The 19,661-nt window shown below is 36.0% G+C and overlaps 1 protein-coding gene across 4 annotated transcripts in view; it reads right to left on the bottom strand.

Moving 5' to 3' along the window:
* The window catches only part of ITGB3BP (integrin subunit beta 3 binding protein), a 68,719-nt gene that overhangs the window by 44,726 nt on the left and 4,332 nt on the right, over positions 1-19,661 (bottom strand). For all 4 annotated transcript variants that reach the window (XM_047723841.1, XM_047723843.1, XM_047723842.1 and 1 more), the window contains exon 2: positions 3,063-3,105. In XM_047723841.1, the coding sequence (XP_047579797.1) occupies positions 3,063-3,105 (43 nt within the window). The remainder of the gene's footprint in view (positions 1-3,062; positions 3,106-19,661) is intronic.

Genomic DNA, 19,661 nt, shown 5'->3' with positions numbered 1-19,661 from the left:
TCACGATCTCAGGGTCCTGGGATCGAGTCCCAGATCAGGCTCTCTGCTCCGCAGGGAGCCTGCTTCCGCCTCTCTCTTTCTCTCTGCCTGCCTCTCTGCCTACTTGTGATCTCTGTCTGTCAAAAAAAAAAAAAAAGACTTAGGATATATATAAAAAGTATTATAATGTATAAGCCTTGTTTTAATCCTGATTTTAATAAGCCAACTATAAAAGGATATTTTGAAACAACCATAGAAATGTGAATATGGACTGTGTAGAAGATATTATTATGGAATTAGTAATAATTTTATAAGGATGATAATGCCACTGTGGTTATGAAAAAAGTCATTATCTGTTAGAAATACATACTGAAGAATTTTCTGATGAAATGACATGTCTGGGTCCTGCAAAACATGCCAGGAAAAAAAATACACAGATACATACACATATGTACATATACATATATACATACGAAGCAAAATTAACAAAATGTTAATAATTGTTGAACACAGAAGTTCATTGTATTATTCTATTTTATGTTTGAAAATTTCTGTAATAAAAGGGGAGGGAAGGGAAGGAGAGGGAAGGAAGGAGAGAGGAAAGTAGATTTGCACCAAATCAGTAAGTAGGACTGCAGAATGAGTGCTATAAAATTTCCCAATGTCCTGAAACTCAAAGTTCTAATTTCAGGAGGTGGGAGAAGTCTTGTCCCAGAGAGATAAGACAAGTTTAGGCCCTAGGAATAGTCAGAAGTGTCCTACCAATAGTAAGGGAGTAATCTAGCCTGGGCATCCATGCCTAAATTAGCAACCTCCCCCACCTTCCCCAATTCGCACTGCTATTCCTTCTAGCAGCAAGACTACTGAGTTGGCCTTGGTAGGAAGAATGGTCCTTCCCTTCCTACCTGTAGCATCTGCTTCTTCCATTCCTTCTCTGAAGTGGCCTGAACAAGATTATGTACATGATTAGGTAGCTAGCTATCCCTATAAATTCATCTGAATTGCCACTGGCAGCAGTTTGTAATAAATAATTCATCTTCATTTCTAAAAATTCTTCTAGAAACAGTATTTGGATGACAATGACTTGAGCAGCTAAAATATTGTAGGTGATGAAAAACTGGAACATTCTTTAACTCCTCACCACCCCCCAACAATGTGGGATGGCTCAGCAAATGATGGTACTTGTAGTATATATTCCAGATATTAAAGGAAGGTCACAACATCATAGCTGTTTTCTCCATTAGGAGACTCCTAAAGAAAATGACTTTTGCAGACTTTCCCTAACATCATGGAGCATTTATCTCTATAAAGGTCTGTAGATGCTTTGGGAACACCAGGATTTGGGAGTTTAGAACATCTCTGAGAGGAAAGAGCAGCAGATGAGAATGAATAGGTTCCACTTTAACCAACTGGTATATAAGGGCCATCTCCTTTCTGTGGATATCAGTCTTCTTCCTTCAGTATCATACTGGTAAGGCAAAATGACCTTAGAGTTACTACTAGTTCCTCTGCAGTTTTACAGCAATTAGGTACTCTTGGAATTATAGGTATATCATGAATGTCTGATTTTCCTTTGCTTGGGCTAAGCTGTTACTGGAGTAGATGGAAGCATAAGTGTAGTGAAGGAGAGAATCCTAGACTAAGCACCAGAACAAAAGCTCCCAGCTCTAAGATGTGAATATAGAGCTGCCAACAAACAATGAGGCAAGAATACAAAGGCAGAAATTACCAGAAATAGGTCAGAATATAGAAGAGAAATGTTGAAGAAAGGCCCAGGCTAGATGCTAGGAACCTGATATTAGCAGGGAATGGCCATGTGATAGCAAGCTAAGTCAAGCTAAGTCTCCTTGGTTTAAAGGTACAGAATTGGGCCAAACATAACAATGTATTTTTCTATTACAGGATATTAGCTGTGGCACTGGCTACCTTGACATATCCTAATCCGAAGTAAAAATGTATTGAAAGCCTGCCATGATGACAATTGTACTTCAAGAAGAGGATGAATTCCTAAATGGCCAGTCTCTGCTATTCAAATAATGTTACCATCTCCCAAAGAACAGTTTGAGGGCAGGAAAGAACAATATTTCATTTTAAGCTGGACTACTCATCTACCAAAATACCATTTTGACCAAAGAAACAGATGCAGAATTACAGTCACAGCTGCATTCTGTGTAGAACAAGTTGGATAATGGTACTCTAAATTGCTAATTACACTGCTAATGATTTTTTTAGTGGCATTGCATTATTTTCCCACTTTTGTTTAAATTTTTTTAGAAAAGCATCTTGGAAGTTTTAAAAATGGTAAATTGTTAAATATCAGTGAGTTGTCCAAAGAGAAATTCCATATAACATCCATTTCTTGAAATGGCATTCTCATATGGGATTTTGTAGGAGTGCCATTTATTGACTAGCTATTTGTTTTAATTTACTTTCTCATCAATTTACTTGCATTTAAGATTAAGTAGCTCAATATTAGTATTTGTATCTAGCTCCACAATTGGTACGAAAAGATAATAAACCAACATATGTCATGATATGTTGGCACTGGGAATGTACTATGACTAGATTTACAAAAAGTAATAGCAACAGTACATTTTTATTTTTATTGTGACAACCATGGTGAAATTTATTACACTGTTAGTATTTTATTGTTTAATTATGTCAGAATAGCTTAGGGAGGTAATTACATTTTTGATATAAAAGTGCTGTTAATGTTTTTATTTCAATTTAGCAGATTATAGAATACAGATTAAAGCACTGCCGTTGTTCCATATTGTTTCTTGTGCATTTAAGTGGTAGAATATTTTTTCCACAAATAGTAAATTCATTTCTACTGAATTATTTTATTAAGGTTTCTAAATAATTTGCCTCTTAAGTGAAAACCTTAATCTGGCCAGGAATTTCCATATATTAGATTTATAAATAATATTTTATATAGAAAATGGTGTACTAATCACAATAATGTCACAGTGTTTTTTGAAAATTTTTCTATTTATTAAGGTAAATTTCCCATAAATTAAATTTCCCGTAAATTAAAAATACATTCTTCTTATGCAATTACAAATTCACAGGTAAATACTTACATTTGCTTCTAACAGATGGTCCAATTTCAGTGATCTCTTAACACTGCCAACAAAATATTTAAAGAAATCTTAGGTTTATATGGTTTAAGTAGCCAAATATTTGAGAGTAATAAATATAAACAAAGATTCTGAGTTACTTTTGCCAATGAAAGCAGAATACCATATGAAGAAAGCAATTTTCATGACGATGAAACTGGATTCTTTAATAGCATATTTCAAAATGGAATAATTAAATATTCAAATGGATTTTTATATACGGTTTCATATACATTCACTATTGTACAATTCAAGCATTAAAGTCATATTATGAAATAATCTTAGTAAAAATGAATATATTTGTGTTTTAAAATAACACTATTGAAAAATTAAGCATAAAGACAAAATAATTTATACAACTTAATGGAGATGTTGAAAGTATATTATTTGCAGAAATAATGTACTAGGTATTAAAATAAAGGTATGAACAAGGTGAAAAGTTTTGCGTGTTATTCTAGCTTTAAACATGATTCAGTGCTACCAGACTATGACTTAACTGAGGAACAGATGCTCTATGTCTTTATAAGTCCCCAATCCATAAGAAACTATTTTTTGTTTCCCTCACTAAACTGATTCAGGAACATGCCAAGCTCTCTCTGTGCAAAATCTGTTCTGCTAAACTGGATGCCCAGCTGTTGGTGACAATGCTTAGAAAGGAAAGCTGAATATTTATAATACTTTATTTCGTACAGCTGTCTTCTAAAGAGCAGTCATCAACATTTTATTGAATGCAGGCTAAATGCTCAAAGGAGAAAAAAAGGTCAATATAAATTAAAACTAGTTTTCCCAGTAATAAATGCAGCATCAAAAGTACTTTCTTGATCCCTGAGAAAAAGAAATTACGTTATTTAAAATACTAGAGAATTTGAGCATAAAGCAAAAAGAGAAAGAGAGAAGAAAAAAGAAAAAGAGGATTGTATTGTAAAGTTTATATTATAGAAAATTTTAAAAATTTTATACATATTAGAAAATGTCTGTTCATAAATAACTATTTACTTTTTTTCCCTGAATATTGACTTTCAAACAAGTGACAAGAACAAGAAAAAATAGAAGAGATGGACAATTTACAAATATTACGGAGTAGTAAATATTAAATACGTAATTTAATCTATCAAAAAAGGGCTCACTTGGGCGCCTGGGTGGCTCAGTGGGTTAAAGCCTCTGCCTTCGGCTCGGCTCGGGTCATGGGATTTGGCCCCACGTCAGGCTTTCTGCTCAGCGGGGAGCCTGCTTCCTACTCTCTCTCTGCCTGCCTCTCTGCCTGCTTGTAATTTCTGTCTGTCAAATAAACAAATAAAATCTTTAAAAAAAGTTTAAAAAAAAAAGGCTCACTTAATTTTGCTATTATATCTACGTTAGCTTATCATATAACATTTCTTGAGATTAATTAAATCACTTGAAAAATAACTTGTATCTTTTAGACATCCACTTGAAATAAATTTAATGTGAATTCTCAATGAAGCAAGAAGAGAATAGAGGTATGAACAAATAAAACTGGCACATGATCCAAAAAAGTGTATATATTTAGTTTTGGAATACATAGTACTCTATTCAGGTATATGAGATATTTGGTATTTTACAAAATTTCGAAAGTAGAAATCAAAAACTAAAAGTACACAGCACAGACTTTTTAAATGCTAAGATGTAATACTACCTATTAGAAGGAAATAAACCCCACCCTGATATTAATTGTTCAAAATATTACTTATTGACGACTAATTCTTAGAGAAAGTAACTTGATGTTTGGATTTAAGAGATTTCTGGTTTACATCCCAGGTTTGATCTAAGGAGCCCAAGGAAATATATAAGTAAACAAGAAACTGAGCAGACTTGGACTGTTATTTTCCACTTTAGCAGTTTAGTGAGAATCTGAAAAACATGATTTATTGTCGGTGATACAGTTTTCAGATAATGTAGGCATATAAACTAAAACCTGGTAATATTTACAAGAATCATGAGAAGATTTAGTAAATGAGACTAGGAGAAATCTAAGAAATCACTTAGTTCATCCAATATGGAAGAGTTGGTGTGATGTGCCCACTGTCCCACAGCTTGAAGGGCAGAAACTCAGATCTCAGGTCCTATGCACAACAAATCTTTGTCGAATTGGGGAGGAGTTGACCAGCAAACCTACTAGAGGATTTTATGATGATCTATTAGAACTAGGCCCATTGTCAAACTGTGTTATTGAATTAAGCACATACTGTATGCTTTTACTCTTTTTTTAATCTACTCTTTTTTTTTAAATTTATTTTTATTTATTTGACAGACAGAGATCACAAGTAGGTAGAGAGGCAGGCAGAGAGAGAGGAGGGGAAGCAGGCTCCCTGACAAGCAGAGAGCCCGATGTGGGGCTCGATCCCAGGACCCTGGGATCACGACCTGAGCCTAAGGCAGAGGCTTTAACCCACTGAGCCACCCAGGCGCCCCTAATCTACTCTTTTATCCATTAACAACTATAAGCATGAAATTATGTTACATGGAAGAGGATAATGTTAATAAAGAACAGAGAGGAAGAGATGGTTGAAACAAACACTATAAAGAAAGAACAGACAAAACTTGATTAAATATATGGGGTAAATATTTTTCTAAAGTATTTACTCACTTGTTACCAGTGCCCATTGGCAATTAAAAGTGGTGTATCTCTGGTCGTTCTGTAAAGTTATAAGTAGTTTTAGGGGTTACTACTTTGATTTTAAAAAATGCAATAGGTCAAAAAGGACTCAAATAGACATTTCTCCAAAGAAGATATACTGGTGGCCAATAAAATATTTAAAAAGTTTGGGTGCCTGGGTGGCTCAGTGGGTTAAGCCGCTGCCTTTGGCTCAGGTCATGATCTCAGGGTCCTGGGATCGAGTCCCACATCGGGCTCTCTGCTCAGCAGGAAGCCTGCTTCCCTCTCTCTCTCTCTCTCTCTGCCTGCCTCTCCGTCTACTTGTGATCTCTCTCTGTCAAATAAATAAATAAAATCTTAAAAAAAAAAAAAAGTTCAACATCCTTAATATTAGGAAAAGGCACATCTGAACCACAAAGAGATACCATTTCACAGCCATTAGGATGTCTAATATCAAAAAACAAACAAGCAAAAAAAACAAAAACAAAAACAAAAACAGAAAAAAGAACAGAAAATGTTGGCTAGGATATGGAGAACTGGAATGTTCACGTACTGCTGGTGGGACTGTAAAATGGTACAGCTGCTATGAAAAACAGTTTGGCAGTTCCTCAAAAAATTAGGTGTAGAACTGCCATATAATTCAGCAATTCCACTTCTGGGTATATATCCAAAAGAACTGAAAGCAGACCTAAACAGGTACTTGTCATGCTTTTTTTTTTTTTTTAAGATTTTATTTATTTATTTGAGAGAGAGACAGTGAGAGAGAGCATGAGAGGGGAGAAAGTCAGAGGGAGAAGCAGACTCTCCAAGGAGAAGGGAGCCTGATGTGGGACTCGATCCCAGGACTCTGGGATCATGACCTGAGCTGAAGGCAGTTGCTTAACCAACTGAGCCACCCAGGCACCCTAAACAGGTAGTTGTACACCCATGTTCATAGCAGTGTCATTTCCAGTAGCCAAAATGTGAAAACAGTGCAAGTGCCCATTGTCAGCTAAATGAGTAAACAAAATGTGGTATAGATATACAGTGGTATATTATTCAGCCTTAAAAAGGAAAAACATTCTGATACATGCTACAACACAGATGAAACTTGAAGATAACGTGCTAAGTGAAATAAGCCAATATCAAAGGGGCAAATACTGTATGATCCACTCAAATGAGCTACTTAAAGTAGTCAAATTCATAAACACAGAAAATAGTGGTTGCCAAGGGCTGAGAGGAAGGGTGAATACGGGGTTAGTGTTTGATGGGTATAAAATTCCAGTTTTGCAAGATGAAAAAAGTTTTGGAGATAGATGATGGTGATAGTTGCACAGGGTGAATATATTTAATGTCATAGAACTGTACATTTAATGATTAAACTATAAACTTTGGGGGTGCCTGAGTGGCTCAGTTGGTTAAGCCTCTGCCTTTGGCTCAGGTCATGATCCCAGGGTTCTGGGATCAAGTCCTTTGTCAGGCTCCCTGCTTCTGCTTCTTCTGTCCCTGCCCCCACTCATTCTCTCAATCTCTTGTTCTAATAATAAAATCTTTAAAAAAAAATAAATAATTTTTTAAATGGGCACTTATCTACCATATTCTAATTTCCTCCCTCCTACTAGTAATCTTATTACTTCTGCAGATTACTTCCCACTTCCAGCTTCACCCAAATTTATTCCTATGTCCATAATTTAACTACCATGCTTCATTTTCAGTTGTACTAAGTTTAGATTCATTGGGATGAAAATTCTGGTTGCTACCAACATTTTGCTCTTGAGAATTTAGGAAAGATAAATATATTTGACATACAATTTCATATCAAGAGGAATCGAAAGTAACTATGTTTGTAGGATTAGTCATATTACTGAGACTATCCTCCCCTATTTTATTTAAATTATCACGTGGTAGTATCCTGAATAGGATTCTCTGATTCAACAAGAACAGAACAAGTACATGAGTTTTATTATACAAATTCATAAACACAAAAAATACTAACACTGGTGACAATATAAAAGAAATTACTCCAGAAAAAATGAATTTTCATTTGATTTATAATTAAGAATGAGGGGGTGCCTGGGTGGCTCAGTGGGTTAAGCCACTGCCTTCGGCTCAGGTCATGATCTCAGGGTTCTGGGATCGAGTCCTGCATCGGGCTCTTTGCTCAGCAGGGAGCCTGCTTCCCTCTCTCCCTCTCCGCCTGCCTCTTTGTCTACTTGTGATCTCTCTCTGTCAAATAAATAAAATAAAATCTTTAAAAAAATAATTAAGAATGAGGAAAAATACCTCAAAAAACACAAAATGAATGCTCTGAGCTTCTCTTTAATTTTTTTTTTTTTGAGAGTGTGCAAGTGGGCAGAGAGGAGAGAGAATCTCAAGCAGTCTCCATGCTCAAGGTGGAGCCCAATGTGGGGCTTGATCTCACGACCCCAACATCATGACCTGAGCAGAAATCAAGAGTTGGACACCCAACTGACTGAGCCACCCAAGTGTCCCTTTGAGCTTTTCTTTAAAAACAGTGGATCAGGGGTGCCTGGGTGGCTCAGTCAGTTAAGGGTCTGCTTTTGGCTCAGATCATGATCCCAGTGTCCTGGGATTGAGCCCTGCATCAGGATCCCTGCTCACCAGGGAGCCTGCTTCTCCCTCTCCCACTCTCCCTGCTTAGGTTCCCTCTCTCACTGTATCTCTCTCAGTCAAATAAATAAACAAAATCTATAAATAAATAAATAAATACAAACAAAAACACTGGATTAAATATAATTTTGAATAGCAGAGCTGAGGGTAAGAGTGTGTGTGTGTGTGTGAGGAGACAGATAAACTTGGTAAAGCAGATAAGAATCAAAGGGCCTTGATGCTAAGCCGAATTCCTCCCCTAAGCTTTGGCAAATTACAGAATTTCACTAAGCTTCATAAAGTTGATAATACTGGCCTGTAAACTAGTAGATAATTTCTGAATGGAAGATAAAAATACCACTTACAATGTCAGTGCTTCCATTTACTTCTCACTATAATGGTGATGACAATATTTCAAGAGTATTTAAAGGAGTGAGTATACTTGTGAGATGCTTAGAAATCCTTTGATGAAAGGCAATGACCAAATTCACATCCCATGTGACTCCTTTGGTGTAAATTGAGATATCTGAAATGATTTATTTTCCATTCTATGCATGAGAATGAGAAGGGAGAAGAATCTTCTATATCCCTTTTATATTCTTCCTTTCACTCAAGCCTTTTGTGTACTCTCAAGTGCTCTTTTGTGTTCAAAATTCAAGTGGTCATATAATAATTTACTATCACATATGGGTGAGTAGAGAGAAATATTACTTTGTTACATGTAGAAATATGGTCATCATGTGAAAGCACCTAAATAAATAATGCATCCTGTTATTCTTCATGATAAAACTGGCCAAAACCTTAAGCAGTTATTGGGTAACAGATGTTTTTTGTGTCAAAAGCTTCCTTATTAAAAGGTTAACAGAGAATTAGCTAAACAATTCTTACAGAAGTAAAGGGATATATTTGGGAATACTGACTCCATAAGATAAATAAATACAGGAGACATGGTCACTGGGCAAAATAAAATGAGAAATGTCATAAGATAATTTCATTCTTAAATGAGTATTCTCAAAAATGAACATTAATATTCATTATTTCCTCCTGTGAGAAACTTACATATACATATATGTGTGTATCATCTCACATACATATATATAAAGGACATAAGTTAAATCCTTTTAAAATTTATCAAAACGGGCCAAATAGTTTTATCAGAATTAAATATGGGAAATGGGTGATATTTTACATATTTTTGGTATGTATTATATTTTATAGCATAAAAAATAACAAAATTTACACTGATGTCTACCCTCCCCTTGAGAATCTAGCACAATCTCTAAGTTTTCTCTGACACAGTCCACATTGCATTAAGGATCTTTCTTTCTTTTTTCTTTTTAATTTAAAGATTTTTATTTATTTATTTGACAGAGATCACAAGTAGTGGAGAGGCAGACAGAGAGAGAGGAGGAAGCAGGCTCCCTATTGAGCAGAGAGCCCGGTGTGGGGCTCGATCCCAGAACCCTGGGATCATGACCTGAGCTGAAGGCAGAGGCCTTAACCCACTGAGCCACCCAGGCTCCCCAAGGATCTTTCTACTCTGTAGCACTATAGCACTTGTGTATGCCCCCTCACAAAACTTACCACATTGAATAATATTTATATGTTTGTCTTTCCTCCCTGGACTAAGATATTTATATCATTAGCACCTCCTCTGTTAAGTGATAAAGTTAAATATCCTTGTTAAACTATCTTTCCCACAAAAATTAAGACTCCCAGAAAATACAGTATCTGTTCATATTTGAATGCCCAAAGCCTGACACAGTGATGGGAAGAAAAGTGTTACATAAATTAACAATTTAGTCAATTAATTGTATTTATTTTTAACTTAAAACTTCGGTCTCAAATTGAGGAATATATTTAATTCCTTTAACTTTTTATGATCCTCCAATTCTGTAAGGTAGTTTCAATGCAGGTTCCCAAAAGATGTCATATTAACAGTCTTATCTCTAACATAGTCTCATATAGATTTCTATCTTAATAGTTCTGGAAAAATCTAAACCGTATTCAAAGATTGACTTTCCTTCATTTTTTTCCTTTCTAAACTTCATCTAGAAGTAATTTTAGACTTTCTAGTTCCATTTTCCATATCTCTAAACTCTTATTTCTTAGCATTTTTTTGTCTCTGTACTGTGTATGGGCAATTCCTTCAGATCTATCTTCCAGTTGTCTAATTCTTCCTTCAATTATATCTAATTTACTGTTTAATCCACCCATCGGCGTTGTTGTCGTTGTTTTAAACAATTTGATGAGTTTTGGAGGTAACTTAATTTTTACTTAATTTTAAACTTAAAAAAAAAACTTTTAGGAGTAAGAGTTCTTATCTTTTACCTAGACTTATCACTTATTTACATTTTGTCCTATTTATCATTCTCTTTTTCTCTCTTGCTCTAGTTCTTTCTTGACTTACTGTGGGTTATGCCCTGATAAACCCATCTAAGTTGAAAATATCTCAAGTTGAAAGTGCAATTAATACACAAACCTACAAAATTTCATAGCCTAGACTAGCCTATCTCACAACATGCTCACAACACACATATTAGCCTATAGTTGGGAACAATCATCTAACACAAAGCCTATTTTACAATAAAGTACTGAACATCTCATGTAATTTACTGAATTCTATACCAAAAGTAAAAAACAGAATGGTTTTATGGGTATAGAATGGCTTTAAGTTTATCAGTTTTTCACCCTAGAAACTGGGTGGGGCTGATTGAGAGCTGTGGCTCAGTGTCACTGCCTAGCACCACAAAAGACTACTGTATTATGTATTATCAGTAGCCAGGGAAAAAATTCACAGATTTTTAAAATGTACATATAAAGATACACAGAGCTAGAACAGAAAATACACATCTCTCTCTCTCTGTATATAGACATAGTTTAAAAATCTGTGATTTCATATTGATACTTCCAGTGCCAAGCCAACATATTTTAAATTCCTCTATCCAACAATGAAAACCTAGCTCCTATTACATGCAAAACACTAATCATTTGCTCAAGCCTAGAATACACAGAAACCAGTTTCAGAAGTGCTAATCCAGACCCCTGTCCAAAGCAAATCTATTTACTAAGATTCAGTACTTGCATAATATTGTTAAGTACTTGCATATTACTTGCATAATATTGTTCAGTACTTGCATAATACTGTAAAATGTAATTAAAGTCATTCTATCAAATGTTAAGCAGTATTTTAAAATAGTTTTAATCTGTATTTCCCTGATGACTAACAAAATGCTTCCTTGCCATTTATATAACTTTTTTTTATTAAGTATTGGTTCAAATTTTTGAACTATTATTTCAATGAGTTTTACTGTTTACTTAAGTTACTGTTTTACTGTTGAGTTGTAAGAATTCTTTATATTTATTTTAAATGTTAATTGTTTAAAATATATCTTATATTTTCTCCTACTCAGTGGCTTGACAATTCATTTAAAAAGATTTTTTTAGGGCGCCCGGGTGGCTCAGTGGTTGAAGCCTCTGCCTTCGGCTCAGGTCATGATCTCAGGGTCCTGGGATCGAGTCCCGCATCGGGCTCTCTGCTCAGCAGGGAGCCTGCCTCCTCCTGTCTCTCTCTGCCTGCCTCTCTGCCTACTTGTGATCTGTCAAATAAATTAAAAAAAAAAGATTTTTTCAAAGTAATCTCTATATCCAATGTGGGGCTCAAAGTCAAAACCCAGAGATCAAGAGAGGTGCATGCTCTACAGACAGAGCCAGCCAGGTGCCCTAACAAATCATTTTTAAAAAGTTTTATTTTTACTTTAATTCCAGTAACCATATAGTGTTATATTAGTTTCAGGTGTACAATATAGCGATTCAACAATTCTAGACATTACTCAGGGCTCTTGAAGATAAGCGTACTTTTATTTTTATTTATTTATTTTTTAAAAGATTTTATTTATTTGACAGAGAGAGAGATCACAAATAGGCAGAGAGGCAGGCAGAGAGAGGGGGAAGCCAGCTCCCTGCTGAGCAGAGAGCCTGATGCAGGGCTCAATCCCAGGACCCTGAGATCAGGACGTGCACCGAAGGCAGAGGCTTAACTCACTGAGCCACTGAGGTGCCACAGATGAGCATACTTCTAATCCCTTTCACCTATTTCCACCCATCTGTCCTCTGGTAACCATCTGTTTGGTCTCTACAGTTAAGAGTCTGTTTTTTGGTTTGGCTCTCTCCCTTTCTAACCCTTTGTTCCTTAATTCCACATATGAGTGAAATCACATGATATTTGTCTTTCTTTGACTGACTTATTTCTCTTAGCATTATTCTCTCTTGCTCCAACCACATTGTTGCAAATGGCAAGATTTCATTCTTTTTCTGGCTGACTAATATTGTGTATATATATATATGTATGTATATATATATACACACAACACACATACACACACACATATATATATGGTTATTTGGCTATTGTAAATAATGCTGCAATAAACAAACACAGGGGAGCATATATCCTTTTGAATTAGTGCTTTTGTATTGTTTGGGTAAATGCCTAGTAGTGCGATAATGATGATCACAGGGTATTCTATTTTTAATTTTTTGAGGAACCTACATACTGTTTAGAGAGTGGCTGCACAAGTTTGCATTCCCACCAACAATGCACAAGGGTTCCTTTTTCTCCCCGTCCTTGTCAACACTTGTTTGCGTTTTTTTATTTTAGCCATACTGATAGGTGTGAGATGGTATCTCACTATAGTTTTTATTTCATTTCCTTGATGAGTGAAACTGAGCACCTTTTCATGTGTCTGTTGGTCATCTGCATGTTTTCTTTGAAAAAATGTCTGTTTACATCTTCTGCCCATTTTTAAATTGGATTATTTGAGGGGTTTTGGTGTTGCATTGTATAAATTTTTATATATGTCGGATATGTCATTTGCAAATATCCTCTCCCATTCATTAGGGTGTCTTTTAGTTTTGTTGATTGTTTGTTGTGCAGAAGCTTTTAATTTTGATGTAGTCCCGATAGTTTATTTTTGCTTTTGTTTCCCTTGTCGTAGGAGATAGGTCTTAAAAAAATGTTGCTACAGCCAGTTGCAAAGAAATTATTGCCTGTGCTCTCTTCTAGGATTTTTATGGTTTCAGGTTTCACATTTAGGTCCTTAGTCCCTTTTGAGTTTATTTTCATGTATGGTGTAAGTGGTCTAGTTTCATTCTTTTGCATGTAGCTGTCCAGCTTTCTCAACACCATTTGTTGAAGAGACTATTTCCTATTGCATATTCTTTCCTCCTTTGTTGAAGATTTATTGACCATATAATCATGGGTTTGTTTCTGGGCTTTCTGTTCCATTGATCTAGGTGTCTATTTTTGTGTCAGTACCATACTGTTTTGATTATGACAGCCTTGTAGTATAACTTGAAATCTGAAATTGTAATACCTCTAGCTTTCGACAATTCATTTTCTTAATTATGTCCTTTGATGACCGTAAGTTCAAAATTTAGATGAAGTCTTAATCTATTATTTTTTCTCTTAGGTTACTGATTTTGTATCTTGCCTGAAATTTTACCTACCCCATGTTGTAACAATAGTCTCATAAACTTCCTTCAGAAACTTTACCTTTATATATAGGAGTATGCTATATTTCAAATCAGTTTTTGTATATGGTATAAGATAGAAGTTGATGGTATTTCATTAATATTTCTGTATGGTGTCCCAGAACCATCAGGACTTTTCTTTCCCCACTGAATTGCTTTGGCACCTCCGTGGGTCTGTTTCTGGACTTCGGATTCTCTTTTGTTTTATCTATTTGTCCTTATGCCCAAACCACATTGAATTCAGAACCACTATAGTAAGTCTAGTTAGCATATGTACTCCAATTTCATTCTTTTCAAGATTATTCACTCATAAGTCCTTTGCCTTTTCATAAAAACTTTGAAATCAGTTTTTCTATTTCTATAAAATGTTTGCTGGGATTGACAGGAAATGCATTGAATCTAAAGATCAACTGGGGAGAACTAGTAATTTAACATTATCGAGACTTAGAGTCCATAAATATGCCCCTATTTAGATTTTTTCTCTAAGCAACATGTTCTAATCTTCAATGTTGAAATCTTAAGTGTCTTCTAGTTAAACTTCTTTTAAGTAGTTTTAAAATGTGATTGTAGGGGCGCCTGGGTGGCTCAGTGGGTTAAAGCCGCTGCCTTCGGCTCAGGTCATGATCCCAGGGTCCTGGGATCGAGCCCCACATTGGGCTCTCTGCTCTGCAGGGAGCCTGCTTCCTCCTCTCTCTCTCTACCTGCCTCTCTGCCTACTTGTGATCTCTGTCTGTCAAATAAATAAATAAAATCTTTAAAAAAAAAAATAAAAAAATAAAATGTGATTGTATATGGAAACATTAAAGCTTCATTTCCAGGTGTTTCTTGCTAAAATGTAGAAATAGAATTGATTTTTTTATATTGACTATATGACGTGTATATTTGTTAAATAGCTCTAATAACTATTTTACAAATTCCTTAGTATTTTCCATGTTCATGACAGTATCACCAGCAATTCATCAATTTTACTTTTTCCTTTCCAACATTTACACACTTCCTTTCTTTTTAGTGCTTTGTTAAATAGAAGTGATGGGAGGGCACATTTTGCCTTATTCCTAATCTTAGAGTAACTGTTTAATGCTGGGTATGTTATGTGTATGCTTTTCATAGGAATTTTCTACTTCTTAGTGTTTTTAGAATTAGAATTAGAATTTGGAATTAGAATTTTCTACTTCTAAGTGTGTTTTTATTTTAGCATGAATGAGTGTGCTCTTTGTACAACTATTAATACGATCTCCTTTATTCTTTTTTTGAAAATGTTAATTGATTTTAAAATAACACAACAATTTGTTGTGAATTTGTTATGAACAATATGTCCAATTGGGATAAATCCCAATTGGACATAATATATTGTCCCCTTTATATGTCGAATTAGATTTACTAATTATTTTTTTTTAAGATTTTTATTTATTTGCGCCTGAGTGTCTGAGTGGGTTAAGCCTCTGCCTTTGGTTCAGGTCATGATCCCAGGGACCTGGGATTGAGGCCCACATCAGGCTCTCTGCTCAGTGGGGAGTCTGCTTCCCCCTTTCTCTCTCTGCCTGCCTCTCTGCCTACTTGTGATCTCTCTCTCTGTCAAATAAATAAAAAATCTGGGGTGCCTGGGTGGCTCAGTGGGTTAAGCCGCTGCCTTCGGCTCAGGTCATGATCTCAGGGTCCTGGGATCGAGCCCCACATCGGGCTCTCTGCTCAGCAGGGAGCCTGCTTCCTCCTCTCTCTCTGCCTGCCTCTCTGCCTGCTTGTGATTTCTCTCTGTCAAATAAATAAATTAAAAATAAAAAATATTTTATTATTTTTAAAAAATCTTTTTTTTTTTTAAAGATTTTATTTATTTCTTTGATAGAGAGAGATCACAAGCAGGCAGAGAGGCAGGCAGAGAGAGAGGAGGAAGCAGGCTCCCTGCTGAGCAGAGAGCCCGATGTGGGGCTCGATCCCAGGACCCTGAGATCATGACCTGAGCCGAAGGCAGCGGCTTAACCCACTGAGCCACCCAGGCGCCCCCCAAAAAAAAAAAAAAAAAATCTTAAAATTTTTTTTTTATTTGAGAGGGAAAGAAAGAGCACGTACGTGAGAATGTAAGGACGGTGGAGGGAGAAGCAGAATCCAGGCTCAGCAGGGAGACGGAAAAGGGGCTCAATCCCAGGATGCTGGGATCATGATCTGAGCAAAAGGCAGATGCCTAACTGACTGAGCTACCCAGGCGCCCCTAGATTTGCTAATCTTTTGCTAAGGATTTTTGATTCCATGTTCATGAAATATATTGGTCAGTAATATTTTAATAATTCTTTTACCATATTTTGTTATCAGGTTAGGTAGTAACCAGTGTTATGAGGCTTAAATGAGTTGGAATATATATATTTATATGTTAAATATACATATATTACATATATGTTGTATATAAATTATAAAATTATATATAAACATATAGCCTAAAATGTATATGTATGTAAAATCTATGTATAGATTTTAAATCTAGTCTGATATTCTCTACTTTTTCATTGGAGTCTTGACTTCACTTAAAGTTACTATTTTGGAACCAGGCTGTTCCTGCTGAAACTGTGCTATCTAGGAATTTTTCTTTTTTGCTCTAAAAAGAAAATCTTTTAAGAAATGGAATCCCTGTCATCAAAATGATTTAAGGGTACCCCACCTCTTCCCACCTCCTCTGTGACCCCAGGTGGTTTTAGGTTTAAAAACTGTGGTCCTTCCTTAAATGAAATGACTTACCAAAAGTAATTTAGAACTTCAATGGCCATTATGGGAAACTTTCTCTCTCTCTAAACTTAACTTTTCTCAAAACTGAATTGGATAGCTACAGCTCTAAAACTGTCAAAGCTGAATGGGATGCCTATTTTGATTAGTATTTTGAAGCTTCCAAAAGTTATTGGGAAACTAAAATTGCCTCTGTGCAAAATATAGTTTCTAGACTAACTGAAGTAAAGAAAGAAAGAAAGAAAGAAAGAAAGAAAGAAAGAAAGAAAGGAAGGAAGGAAGGAAGGAAGGAAGAAAGAAAGAAAGAAAGAAAGAAAGAAAGAAAGAAAGAAAGAAAGAAAGACGGGCTTCTGAAGCCTCTTTTCGGCCTTTCCCATCTTCTTTGTCTCAGGACATGTGGCAGATGTTCTGTGCTCAGGCTCTATCTCTGGTGCCATTTTTCTCCGCACCATCACCCCCTCCTCTATTGTCCCCCATGCTAATCCTTTCACCAAACTTCCCTTTTCCTTCAAATCTTTCCCCCACTCCCTACTTTCCTGAACCTATTAAAATCTACCCCTTTAAAGTTAAGTCTTCTGAGGATCCTAATAAACCTCACATTTCTTATACTCTCTAACTAAGGCCAAATTACAAGCCATAATGTTTCCTAAAGTGACTGAGGACATCAGTGGGTTTGTTGAAAAATTCAACATCTAGAAGACCAGAATTTTCTTAGAAGACAGTTTGGTGTTGAGTATAATAGTTATGTACGTGTTTGTTAGGCTTTTGTGTGCAAGCCTGAATTTTGTTCCAATTAGCAAGCTTAGGAAAAGCTACTATAATTGCTTGGTGGAGATTTCCAGCAAATGTTCTAGCTTCTTGCCAAAGACTGGTGTCTGTTTCTCCAGATCCCTTCTAGGACGTTCCCACTGTGCTAGTTTCATCCAGTGTTTGGCCTGGTCCCCACAAAAGCATGAAGACTAACTAACAGAAATCCGAGAAACTAGGTTGGTAAGTTTAAATAACTTGGTCACCCTTTAGATGCTGAATCTACCCAGGTAGCATTTACCTCTATGTTTATTAATGGACTAAACTAGAATCTTTCTCTTTCAAAGGGATGAGGATAGAATGGGAAATCATGTCCCCTCCATATTGAGTTAACCTGACAAACCAGCTCACCCACACGCTAGATGAGTACTTTAAAACAAAGACATCTAAAATTTTCAATTTTCAACTCTAATAAATGAAAGCCCTTAAACAAAACAACCTTCCTCCCCACTAGTTTCTACTATTATTGCAAAGGGCCAGGACACTGGAAAAAAGATTGTTAACTAACTTAAGTGTTGAAGGTGCCTTCGGCCCTTTAAGCCAGACTTTCCAATGTTCTTCTAATTCCCTATGGAGCTCCAAGGAACTAATAGGGGCTCTTCCCAATCCTCCCTCTTAATCAGCTTGGAGAAACCACTCTCCAGATTGGGAATGAATCTCGCCATCCTTATTGACACTGGAGCTATACTCTCAATGCTTAACCCCACTGCTATAAAACAGCCCCTGCCTCAAGATACTAAAGCAGTTCAAAGGGGAGGGGTGCTGAATAAACCTTAACGAGTTCTTGCCTCTTAACCTATTCCCTTCTGTTTAGGTGATTTAGAGCTACAGACCCTTTCTCCTTAGTTCCTCTGCCCCTATTAATTTATTGGGCTGAGACTTCTTAGAAAAATATTATGATGGAATTTCTGTCTTCCAAAGGGGAAATTTAAGTCTAAAATTTGATAGTAGTAACCAAAATAGCCAACCAAGCAAATTAAATGACCCTTGACATCTTTTATTTGATCCCTCTGATGTCACTATAGCTGAGTCTGGGGACAATAATCAGTTGTCCCTCTTGGACCAGCTACCATTCTTTTTATGGACTAAGTCTTCAACTGGTGTTGGTAGAATCTACAGTGCACCTCCATCAAGATTCAAACAGATCTCAAAACCTCTCCCCAGAACTAATCAATATCTTATAAAGAGTTTTTCAAGGCATCAAGTCCATAATATAAGATTACAAGACTCAGTGCCTTATTATCCCTTGCACTGGTCCCTGTAATTCCCCTATTTTCCTGTGAGAAAACCCAATGTCCAAGGATAGAGGTCTAAGACCTCTGCACAATAAGTAACGCTGTTATCCCTCGGCACCCTACATTCCTAACCCCCACATACTACTGATATCTATTCCCACTAAAAGCAAACTTTTTACTATAATTGATCTTCGCAGTGCATTTTTAGTATTCTAGTTGATAAAGATACTTTTGCTTTCACTTGGGAAGAATGATAATACACCTGGATAGTAATGTTCCATGGTTACACAGAGTCCTTACTTTTCACAAACCTTAAAACTGGATGACATAAAGATTTTTGTAGGTTCTGTTTTGTTATAATACACAGATGATTGCTTCTCTGCTGCCCTTCTCAAACCTCCTCACAGGATGACAGCATCTACCTGTTAAAACTTTTGGTCTTAAAAGGACATGAAGTCTCCAAAGAAAAACTACAGTTTGGTCAAACCCTGGTTTGATACTTAACGACACGTGACCTTGAAATAAGGACTACATTTAGATCCAGGATTTATGGTATCCTGAACTTCCCCAAAACTAAAACCAAAGCACTAATTACAATATTTTCTTGGACCAGTTGGCTGCCATTGAAATTGATTTCAAATTTCTCTTATGACTCAGACTCTATATGCTTTACCAAAAAACAACAAACTTGACTCTATTATTTGGAAAGATTGGGAAGACAAGCTTTTGGGACTTTGGAAGATAAGCTTTTTGGGACTTTTAAAGAAAAGCCTTAAATAAAGCCCCCTGCCTTCAGATGTCCTAATTATCAACTTCCCTTTTTTTCCTCCTTGCATATGAGAGGGAAGGGAATACCCTTAGAGTACTCACCCCAAAACGGGGAGACCTTCATTAACTCATAGGGTATTACAGATAACAACTAGACCCTGTAGCACAAGGATATCCACGTTGCCTCTGCCTTTTTGGATAAAGCCAGGGAATCTCATCTTTGTGCTCCATGCACAAGAAGCCCTTCTTTTTTTTTTTTTTTTTTTTTTAAGATTTTATTTATTTATTTGACAGAGAGAGAGAGAT

Source organism: Lutra lutra, chromosome 4, assembly GCF_902655055.1.
Source record: "Lutra lutra chromosome 4, mLutLut1.2, whole genome shotgun sequence".
Classification (NCBI taxonomy): Eukaryota; Metazoa; Chordata; class Mammalia; order Carnivora; family Mustelidae; genus Lutra; species Lutra lutra.
This window is presented reverse-complemented; position numbering and strand designations above follow the sequence as displayed.